General features: G+C 34.4%; 1 protein-coding gene across 1 annotated transcript in view; it reads right to left on the bottom strand.

The window, feature by feature from the left end:
* Positions 1-12,068, bottom strand: part of RAC1 (Rac family small GTPase 1) — a 43,807-nt gene that overhangs the window by 21,265 nt on the left and 10,474 nt on the right. Inside the window, exon 2 of the mRNA XM_052001085.1 lies at positions 2,395-2,466. Within this exon, the coding sequence (XP_051857045.1) occupies positions 2,395-2,466 (72 nt within the window). The remainder of the gene's footprint in view (positions 1-2,394; positions 2,467-12,068) is intronic.

Raw genomic sequence — 12,068 nt, 5'->3', positions numbered from 1 at the left:
ATATGAATTTTGTTGTTATTTTTTCTAGGTCATCAAAATAGTTTTTGGGAGTCTGATTGGTATAGCGCTAAATAAATAAATTAGTTTAGGTAGTATTGTCGTCTTTATTAATATAATGTTAATGGTGTAATGTCAAACAGGAAAAAGGATCAAGTATGAAATACACATTTTAACTTTAAAGAAAAATTCAAGGCTTCTTTTAAACAGAAACAAATTAATCAAACTCTAGTACTTTAGATTTTTTTATGCCAAATGTGCTTTGAATAAGGCTTTGAGGTTTTTGGCTTTTTTTTAACTAGCAAAGTCATCTTGACTTAAAGTCTAAGGCATTACTTCTTAAGGCCTTATCTACTTTTTACAAAAAACTTCTTCAGAACACCTGGAGAGGTAAGGTGGTATAATAACTACTATCCCAGGGCAATAAAAAACAGTCCACAGAGATAAAAAGAGATAAAAGCTTGGGTAGGAAGGTTCAAAGCAATAGGCAAAGAATTTTCCTGGGGTCTTAGAGAGACAAAGTCCTACAAACTATTCTTTTATATTTTTTGCCCAAAAGGGCCACAGTTGGATCCCAGATGAATTTACCTAGAGGCAAAATTTAACACACACTAGGTACTAATACTCCAGCTGTGAATCACCACTTCTGTGCTCAGGTGGAGGGAGGGTGTAGCATCAACTTATGCCTCTTCAGATCTACAAGTACTGTGATGTACAACAGGGAGATTTTTACCAGATTGGTATTAAGCAAAAAAAAAAAAAAAAAAAAAAAGTGGGGCGGTGGAGAGTGGGAATGGAATTTGAATTCAGATCCTCATATTCCAACTCAGTTTTCTTTTCCTTATATACCATTATTTAGTCAGATTGTACTGCTGATGGAAGGTTATTTGCTGAATACTGCTGCATTAAAATACAAAACACAGTAACATAAGCAATGCTTTAGACCTCTTCTCTAAAAGGAAAGGAAATAACTAAGAAAGAAACTGGAAATTCCATCACTTTCTTTACTATGAGGAAATTTTCAGGAAGCAAGTCTATCATAAAATCAGTCAATGAGAGAATTAGAATAGTTTAAGGGATGCATAACCTAACTTTCTTAAAACAGAATTATATATGGATCAGACTAAATTTGAAAGGAATCTTCGAAATCATCTGCTCTAAGAAACATGCAATGATTTGTCTAATATCACAGGTATTAAGTGCAAGTATTTTGTTTTGTTTTGTTTGGGGGGAGAGGGGGAGAAGAAATTTGAAATTGGAATCTTGTGATTACAAGTTCCAATTCTCCTTCTATTATACCAAACTAATTCTAGCACAGTAAGTCAAACATCCTTTTCAGTTAAGACTTCTTTTCCTCATTTTTCTTCTATATCCATTAGATTTTTAAAAATCCCTTTTGAGCTCTTCCGGGAATTCTTTATCAATTTACTTTTTCTTTTTTCTCTTTTTTGGGGAGGTAGGGAGTTTGTGCGCAAGGTGGGGAGAAGGGGAAGTGCCTTCTGAATGGGGCCATTTTGATTTTATTTCCTTCCAAGTTTGGGTTTTGGTCTTCCTCTCACCATAATAACTTTCTGTGGTCAGGTTCTTTTTTCACTGCTTGCTAATTTTTCTCATCTTATTTCTTGAATTTTCACATTATGTTACTGGCTTTGCTCCCAGGAATGGAAGGGTAAAAAGTACCCAAGAGTCAGATTATTCCTGCTGTTGGTTTCAGAGCTGGAGATAATAGAGTGGGTTGTTTGAGTTTTTCCAAGGTGATATGATCTTAGGAGAGGTGTGGTCACTGCTCTCCTGGCCTTTGCTCTGGTCTGTGAGGGAATCACAACACAAATTTTTCTACCTCCAGGATCCCCACTCCAGCTAGTGCTCCAGCTAGCCCTGGATTTGCCACCCAAAACCACATATGGGTAATGTAACAGCTCTGTTCCCCGATGCAAGCAAAGAATGCCCTGGTAATCTCCTTCTGAGCAATTGTTAGACCCCTTTACTATCTGTGGACTGAAAGCTCCAGAAGTTGCTGCAACCAATTTAGTGCCTCCTCTACCAACTTCTCCCCAAACCAAGGACTGGCTTTGCCCTGCACTCCACTGTCAACCCAGTGAAACAGACCTTTCTTGCCAACCTTCTAAGTTATCTTGGGCTGGAAAGTTGTTTTACCCCATATCCTTTTGTTGCTTCTGAATTCATTTTGGAGTACTAACATTTTTTGGAGGGAATTTGGTTAAGTTCAGATGAGTCTTTGCCTTTATTCTGCCATCTCTGCTCCCAACAGTTAAACTTCAATGAAGCTTTGCAGTGAAGGAGTAAAGGAGTTTCCTGATTTGTAGCAAAACTCATGAGTAATATTCTCAATATTACAGAGTAGTTAACTCACAAGTTTTAAGTGAGGATACTTACACAGTAGGGATGTATTCTCCAGGAAAGGCATTGGTTGTATAACTGATCAGTAGGCAAGTTTTACCTACAGCTCTAAGAAGAAAAAGAAAGAAAAATTTAGTTGATTTGAAAAGTGCAAGTTGTCTTTTTATTATGGATTCTTACCATGTAACATCATATATACACAAAGAAAAGTAGAAATTTATTTCTATTAGATACCCTAAAACTTTAAAAAAAAAATCTTTATTTTTAACTACACATGTATACTTCCATCTCAAATTTCAGGGAGAAAAATTATTAGATAGGTAATATTAGATTATCTCACATTTTAAGATTAGTACATTACTTTTGAATAGATATTTAGCAATTCCTTATTGAAAGAACAATCTTGAAAGTGTTACTACATTCAAAAGAAACTAAGAAGGGTAATTTTATGAAAGGAATAAAAACATTAGTCTGTACTCTAGTCTATGAGTGAAAAGAAACTTTTGTCTTTGTAAATAGATGGGCTCTGCATCTAAACATCTAGAGCAGGAATATTACTTGTATGATTTCAATGCTACTTCCAATTTATTTTGATTAATGGCAGTAAATTTTGACACTATATTTCTACAGACCCTTAATCATTATGCTACTTGTATAGCTAAGGATATAATTTTAGGGTCACTAAAGCTTAGCTATAATGTTACCCACCTAAAAGTTTCCTTCTAAGTGATCTATTCTAATAAATGGTATTACCAAATCTCAGATTTGGAAACGGAGTCAGAAGAAAGAATTAAAAATAAATTTTAGTTTTAAGCTACAGGTGTTCAAATATAAGAAAATAAAAATTAAAATGAATAAACTAAAATAGCAATGCACATATCACCCTAAACTTATTTGCTAATTGTTTAAAAATTTTCACAGACTTTAAAAAGGTAGCAACAACAACGAAAAAAATCACTCTGCTAAACTTCATTTGTCTTTAATTTTTACCGTTTTGTTCCTAACCCTCCACATCCAACCCATTTTAACATGCATCTTTTATGTCTCCCTCCCTCCTCCCCTTCATTCTTATGAATCTTCACTACTCTTAATTCAGACCTTCATTAGTACTTGCCAGAATCATCTCTTAATTGATGTCTCCTTTATACAGGCAGCTTTGTCACAACTTTCCTAAGGTATTATCTTTGACTATTATGTCAGTCCTTTGTCTCAAAAGCTTTCATTAATTTCCCAATGTCCTCTGAAATTTAAGATTCTCAACAGTTTGACTTCCACCTTCTTTCTAGCACTTTCTTCTACCTAATGTCTTAACAAACCAAACAGCTATAATCATCTCAAGCTATATATACCCTCTTCTACTTCCAGATTCATAGCTCCCATCTCCTGTGCTTCAAATGAATTCCTTTTCCCATCCACTACTCAAACGCTATTTATTCCTCAAGACTCAGCTCAACTCCCATATCTTACATGAATTAACTTTTTTTTTTTAACTCCAATCCTCAAGGTAGATCTATTTCCTCAGATCTCTCAGTACATCTCCTAGACACTAATTATAATACATATTAGAATTTGTTATATTCCTGTCCTATTTCTACTATTAAATAAGTTGTTCAAAGTTATCAATTGTGTTCATTTTTGTGTTCCCAACACCTAATCCATTAACAGGGAATTAATAAATATGCTTTCACTGAACTCATCAAGCAAAAATATCAAAAGTTATTTCTCCTATAAAAACCTAATCTCCTTCCCCATACCTTCAACCCCAACCAAGAGATTATTATCCTATTTCACTTCTTCCATATGTAATATGTTACATCTAAGTATATTAAAGAAATCTAATCCTTACCAAAAAAAGAAAAATATCAGCAAAGTTAAAGAGGGGATGCTATTCTGAAAAAACCTCAGCACCGTCTGATTAAAACAACCAATCATGACAACAAAAAATTGATGACGAATTTTTTCCTAGTTCTTATTGGAAAGATGATACGCCAAAGCAAGGGCTCTTACTTTTTTGCAGGAGGTTGTATCATGAACCCCCTTTGCCAATCTGATGAACCTAAGAAGAAGAGTTTTAAATATATAAAATACACAGAACTTCAAAGGAAATAATAAATTATATTTAGAGTTGCCAACTATCTTGACTAGAGGTACACAATCAGCCATTTATAGCCATTATGTCATTGTTATGCATAAGTATACATATTTGTTCAAAGGAAATGCTTCTATTTTGAGATAAGGGGGACTGTGGTTTGGTAGGTAGGAATTACCACGGAAAGAAAAATTATATTTTACTCAAGGGCTTAAATGCAAATGGCATTATAAACAAAAACTTCAAAAAGCATTTGAGGGAGAAAAGTCATAGGCTGCCAAATACTGCCTAAAGTTTACAACCTGTTGGAATCTTTACAAACTGTTAAGTCATTAGAGTTGATAGAGACAATAATTATCTAATTTAGCATGGTTCAGTATCCTTGATCTAATCTTACAAGGAGATGTTTTGGGCCAGAACCTGAAACAAGGTACTAAGTAGAACTAATTGATACAATGCTTGTGTTCACACTTTTACTCATTGGAGTTCACAAGTTTGGGAGATTTCAGGGTTTAGTATGAGATATCTAAATTCACATCTCCTTTGAAGCTCTTAGGGTCAGAGAGCACTATGGGAGAAAACCCATAAACCCACTCTCTGATATATAAGAAGAAAGCAGAGGCCCAGTTAAGAGAGTTCAGCTGAATTAGATTGAGAGGGGAGCCAGTCAAGAGAGTTAGCATTCTGGGAGAGGAGCACTCTGGGAGATACAAAAGCCCACAAGCCCTCTCTCGGAGGCAAGAGGGATTCATTTCATTTTCCACCTGACTGGCTGGAGGCTGGAGAAAGCAGAGGCAGAAGCAAAGGACAAACCTTTGGATTTGAAGACATTCGGAGGGAGCTCTTAGAACCAAGAAGAGAGATAGGCCTCAACTAACCGGGCTATTTTGGAAGGTGAAAATAAATGTTTTAACTTTTATCAGCTGGCTGCATTTGGGTGATTATTACCTTTGACTGAAACTAAGGTTGCCTCCAGAAAACCTCCCCAAGAAACTCTCTCCCAGAAAGAACCATTATAATATTTTAAAGAACAAGAACAACACAACAACCTATACTTTACAGAGCAATCTAATACTAATAAAACCTGATAGTGTTACCTCATGAAATCCTGTGTGAATCTGAATGATTTTGATATGGATTCAATAATCTTTTTGTTAATATTTGAAAGAGTCTGTCTTTTTGATCTGTTTTACAGGGATTTCTACTTAATGATTTAGGAATTGCAAGATTTGTTATTGAATTTCAATTGGAGTTCACCATAGAATCATTTTTTATAATTTTGTCCTAATATTATACTCAAAGGAATGAAAATTACCAGCACATGTTAATAAGTCATCATAAGGTTATTTTTTTGAAAGCAAGAAACATTATTCTTACCAGTAACATATTAAAGACCAATAGAATTCTGCCAACTTTTGTTTCCACTTAAGATTCAATAAAAAGCTGGGTATCAATCCAAAAAAACTGAGTCAAACATTACACCATCAGTTTAAAGGTAACACCCAGATCCTCAAAGACTTAACAAAAACGGTAAAGATATTATTAGACATAGCTTGTGTCCAAAATTGTTAGTTTTTCTTACAATTTTTCTTTTCTTTTTATAATGCCCAGCTCCCCCCAAATTTGTTGTTCTATGTCCCTTATCCAGAGGTATGCCTTATTATCTAACGTTCTCAATTCATTCTACTATACTGATCAATTGTTATTTCTCATCCCAAATTCCCCTCCCAACATGCCTTCCCCCACCAGAAACCTACCTGGCTTATCTTGCTATATGTGTTTTTGCCAAAGTTTTCTACCCTTCCTACTCAGTACCCCAATTAAAATCAAATACTTAAATAAATGAAGTCCCAGTAACATATATAAGCAATTAATTTTTTGAGTTATACGTATACTTTTTTAAAAAACACATCTCCATATGAATGTTGAAAAAGAAAAATCAATATAAGGGAAAAACCACAAAAGGGGGAGAAGGAAACATTAGAAAAAGTGGGGGAAAAAAATCAATAACATGTTTTGATTACATTACATTCAGTCTCCATAATTCTCTTTCTGCCTTTGGATAGCATTTTGCATCCAAAGTTTATTAGGACAGCCTTGGATCACTAAGAATGAAGTCTGTCATAGTTGATCATCACATTATCTTGCCGTCTCTGTATATAATATTTTCCTGGTTCTGCTTGATTTATTCAGCATCAATGAACTGTATTTCTTAGGTTCTCTTGTATCTCATCCTCTTTTCTGACTGGCCTACTCTTCAACCTCCAAACTATATAATTCTTATTTTTCATCTCCACTCATTAATTTTAGCTCAATTCAGTTGAAGCTTTCTCCATAAAGTCACCACTTCTTAATATCTGTTTTTTAATCCCCAATCTCTTAACTGATTACATATTAAAAAAGAAAAAAAACCTCACATTCCTCAAAAAAAAAAAACAAAACAAAAAACCACCCTGTGAAATAGGGATAATATCTGAACTGTATTACTATACTGACACTCAGTAAAATAAAGTGACAAGAAGTTAATATCAGTCACGATTTGAACTCAGATCTTTCCCGGCTCCAAGTGAACTATTGGCCCCATTATAGCAGAAGAGACAAATTTTTCCCTTAAAATTTTTTTTAAATCACTTGAGCATGTGGATAAAAAGGACTATGAAGGTTTTTTTTTTTAATTGCTATGTGAGAATTAAATTTGTCCTTAAAAATTCTTTAAAAGACTAAGTCATACTATAGTTATAACCAAAAAGCTCTCAAAGTTCATAAGCTTCAGCATCACACTCCATTTTTTTTTTAGTGAATATCATGCCAGAAACAGTAAGTGTATAACTGCATGCACACACACATTACAAATATTACTATCAAAAGACACCATCCATGGATTTCCTAGAGTTAGCATCCAATGCTTTGGATAACCACTGACCCAAAATAAACACTTCACTTTAGTTACTGATGTACAAAAAAGCTCTAAAAGAAAATTAAATGCAGCGATTTATAATTCTTTGTACTAGCAGACAGATGTAAAAAGAAACAGATTTCTTTCTTTATCTGAAGCTAATTTTTTGAAAGTAAATGTCTTGCTCTGAGGTATGCACCTCAGACTGAGTATGCACCTCTCAGACTGGCTAAGATGACAGAAAATGTTAATGATAAATGTTGTAGGAGATGTGAGGAAACTGCGACACTAATGCATTGTTGGTGGAATTGGAAAATGATCCAATCATTCTGGAGAGCAATTTGGAATTATGCCCAAAAGGCTATCAAACTGTATAATCAATAGTGTCTCTATCAGGTCTATATTCCAAATCATAAAAGAGGAAAAAGAATTCATATGTGCAAAAGTATTTGTAGCAATCCTTTTTGTAGAAACTTGAAATTGAATGGATGCTCATCAGTTGAGCTGAATAAGTTTATGACATGAATGTAATGGGAATATTATTGTTCTATAAGAAAAGCCTAAAAGGACATTAACTGATGCTAAGTGAAGTGAGCACAATCAAGGAACATTGTCCACAGTAACAATAATGTGATGATCAACTGTGAAAGACTTGGCTCTTTTCAACAATGAGAAGATTCAGGCCAATTCCACTTGTGGTGGAGTTACCCACATCCAGAGAGAGACTATGGAAACTGAATGTGGATCACAACATAGTATTTGCACTTTTTATGTTTGCTTGCTTTTTTCCCCCTTTTGTTCTGATTTTTCTCGTGCGGTATGATTAAAGGTGGAAATATGTTTAAGAAGAAATGCACATGTTTAATCTGTATTAGATTGCTTACTGTCTTGGGAAGGGAGCAGGGAGAACAATTTGGAATACAAGGTTTTGCAAAAGTGAATGCTGAAAACTCTCTTCATATGTATTTGGGAAAATGCATATTAAATACAAATTTTAAAATACTATTAAAAATTTTTATAACAAGTTGTTCTAGAATGGCTTGTTCCTCCCTTATAGTTTTCCAGCAAGTTTTCCTCTTCTTATCTCTCATTCAAAAAGTGGCTATCATAACCCCAATGGTCTTTCTTCTAGGAGAATTTTGCCATCCATGCCAACGATTCCTTTCTAGGACTATACTACACACCAATGTGTTCAAGAGAAGAAACAAAAGCTAACTGCCACTACTCCTTTCATCACCTCACTTTGAAAGATAAGGCCTAGGGGCAACTAGCTATCAAAGTGGATAGGACCTTGGCCCTGGAGGGAGAAGGATCTAAGTTCAAATACAGCCTCAGGCACTTAATAGTTACAAACTGTGTGACCTTGGGCAAGTCACTTAACCCCAGTTGCCAAAAGGAAGGAGAGAGGGAAGAAAAAAAAGAAAAGGAAGGGAATAAATAAAGAAGACAAGAAAGATAAGATTTAGACTGATTAAGTGAGCATACTTGTAATAAAGGAACAAACTCAGGTCCTCTTAAAATATCACTTTTTTCTAAAGAAACTGCTTTGGAGTTTCTGCTCTTGATTTCAAGTCTTTATTTGAAGCACATGCCTTTTGACCTTCTAACCCTTACCACAGAAATTAAAAGACTGACATAATCTGATCAAACTACTGTGGTATAGTAGAGTAGGAGTTGGAGTCAAGAAGACCTGTTTGCAAACTTATTAAGTGCTTATTATGTGATTGTCATACTATTTATTTATTTGTTTGTTTTTTTATTGCTGAGGCAATTGGGGTTAAGTGACTTGCCCAGGGTCACACAGCTAGGAAGTGTTACATTGTCTGAGACCAAATTTGAACTCAGATCCACAGAGCCACCTAGCTACCCAGATTGTCATGTAATTTACCATCTATAGAATTCAGTTTACTCCAATAAAATTACGAGTTACTTCCAGCTCTATATGGCTTCTTAATAGTTCTTCTTAAAAAAATTTTCCTTTAAAAAAATTGCTACATCTCTAAATGCTTTATAAAGCCAACAGTCATCCAACATATCCGTATATAGCCCTGAAATATCAAAATATCCAAAGTGATGGTTTGGATTTAAGTTCTATTCTTGTGTTTGCTTACTGCTAGTTCAATAACACTTTAAAAATGTTAAAAGAAAACTGGTCCAATCATTCTGGAAAATAATTTGGAATTATGCTAAAAAAAAAAAAGTGATTAAAATGTCCAAATGTCATTAATAAATAATCCACTGCTAGGCACATAGTTAAGGAGGTCAATTATGGCAACAATGAGTAATAAAGAATTGAAAACAAAGAGAATGGCAATCAAATGGTTCTTGGCTAACAGAGTGGGATATCTGAATGTAATGGAATATTGTTTTCTAAGCAATAAGTTATATATGATTATAGAGAAGTATGCCTATATGAAAATGAACCAAGCAGAATCATAGAAACATTCATAATAACTCATGTAATGTAGAAAGAGCGGATCAACAAAATAATTTAAATTGAATGTTGTTCAAGGGAAGATTTAATCTAATAAGGCACAAAGACACATGAACCAAAAAATACAAACCAAATAAATGCATCCAGGATGAAAAGTAGGCAAAAGGAGGAAAAACTTCATGTCACATTTTTAAAAATTGTAATATTACATGGGTTTGACAATCAAGATAGACAAAAGACAAAAGCCATTTCTTAAAAAATAAATGGTTAAAGGATATGAACAGTTATCATAAGATTTACAAACTGCTCAAGATAAAAAACAGTATTTCTACAGCCCTTTAGGTTTTGCAAAGCACTTTTACAATTATTATCTTTCAATAATCTATGGAATAGATGCTGTTACTATTCACAATTTAAAGCTGAGAAAACAGGGGCAAAGGTAAAATGACTAGCTCAAAGTCTCAAAAAAAAAAGTGGCTAAGATCACATTTGAATTCAGATCTTCCTAATTCCGTGTACACCATTGCTAAAGCCACTGCATCAGATATAAAAGGGAGCCACTAGAGTATACTAAATATTAAGATGATACTATCAGACTTGTGCTTGAAGAAGTTCATTCTGACCGGTTGAATAGAGGAAGAAATGTGATGGACCTGAATCAGGAAGAGAAACAGAAAATTATTCTAACACTGTGGGTGTAAGTTGACAAGAGTCAGCAAGAAGTTAGTAAGTTTGGAGGGGGGAAGGGAAGGGGAGAGAAGAGATGGGGAGTAATTAAGGAATCAAAAAATGACATCTAAGTTTCAAAACCAGAGGATCAGGAGGTTGGGAAAACTCTACTAAAAAGAGTCTTCAAAGGATTAAAACCATTTTGATCAGCTCTCATAGTCTGATCCTTTCCTAACAGTAAAAGTGGTAAAGAAACAGGAGGTGTTATGGTCACACTGGAAACTTAACCTCCCAAAGATTTTTTGAAGGTCTTCCAAACAAAATGGCAGCCTGACTAGAAGGCAGACCACATAGCTCCCCTTCCTGCTTACACTAGCAAAAACCTCAAGTTCCACATTAAAGTGATTACTAAGAAATATAATGAAAAAATATAGAGTCTCAATCTCCAAATCAGTCACAGAAGCCCAAGGGTAAGAGGAAGGGGGGTTGGGAGGACGATCTGCCAATAAAACCAGTGCCAAGCCAGCTTAGCTTCCCAATGTGAAAAGAAGAAGAAAACTATTTTGTAAGACTCTGTGTTCACAGGAGGACAAACTTGAGAAAGCCCAGAGTGAGGACACTGGAAAACTACAAAGAGTGACGGGTCGCAATAAAAGATTATTTGGCAACCCAGATTAAGGAGCCATGACTTCCCCAAAACTCTGGCTGGGCTACCAGGGAAGTCCTTAAAGATTCAGCACTCTGAACCTTAAGGAGGTGGGGGGAAGAGACTGTGGGAGGACATCAAATGTTGGGATAAGTCAATGCAACAACCTTGAGTAAGAGCAACAAAGAATACTTAACCTCAATTCATGAACTACAGCTGGAGAAAGGAATAAATCAAAGAAAATACCAACTAGTATACCAAAAAATTATTTTAAATCTAGATTTCCTCCCCCCAAGTATACCTTTAAGTAGTGATCAAATTCTTAACACCTGCAAAGACTCAAAGGAAAAAAAATGGAATGTTTACAAAGACTCAGAAATACCCAAAATACATCAATTTTTTAAAATGAAATAAAAATTATGGAAGAAAAAAATAGAAGTGGTGTAGAAGAGAAAGAGTTAAACTTTTTTCTCTGAAGAATTGTATGTAGCTATTCTTTGTTGTAAGCTGTATCTTTTGTTATTTGGAATATTATATTACAAGATCTCATTTGTAGTAGAAGCTGCCAAGTCTTGTGTGATGTATGTAGTTCCTTAGTACTTTCTGGATGCTTAAAGTATTTTTCTTTGTCCTGGAACTTAATTATGGAGTTCTTTTCTGATGAATCTTTTTTCACTTTATCACATCACTTTGTTCTGTGGTTCTTAATAGCTCTGGAAAGTTTTCATTGTTCATTTCTTGAAATTATGGCCAGACTTTTTTTTAAAGATGGTTTTCAAGGAATTTTGTGATTCTTTATTTGATATATTTTCTAGGTCAGTTTTTTTATATCCAATATCTTAACTTTTTTCCTTTTTTCAGAGAAAAAAGTGGACCATTAACTGGACAGGACTGTAAAGTTTTATTTATGATGAAAAGATCAGGATAGGAACTCAGAAATATAATCAATCAATAAACATTTATTAAGCACCTACTA

The sequence above is a fragment of the Antechinus flavipes genome, chromosome 1, assembly GCF_016432865.1.
Source record: "Antechinus flavipes isolate AdamAnt ecotype Samford, QLD, Australia chromosome 1, AdamAnt_v2, whole genome shotgun sequence".
Taxonomy (NCBI): Eukaryota; Metazoa; Chordata; class Mammalia; order Dasyuromorphia; family Dasyuridae; genus Antechinus; species Antechinus flavipes.
The sequence above is the reverse complement of the archived record's forward strand: the minus strand, read 5'-3'. Positions and strand labels throughout refer to the sequence as shown.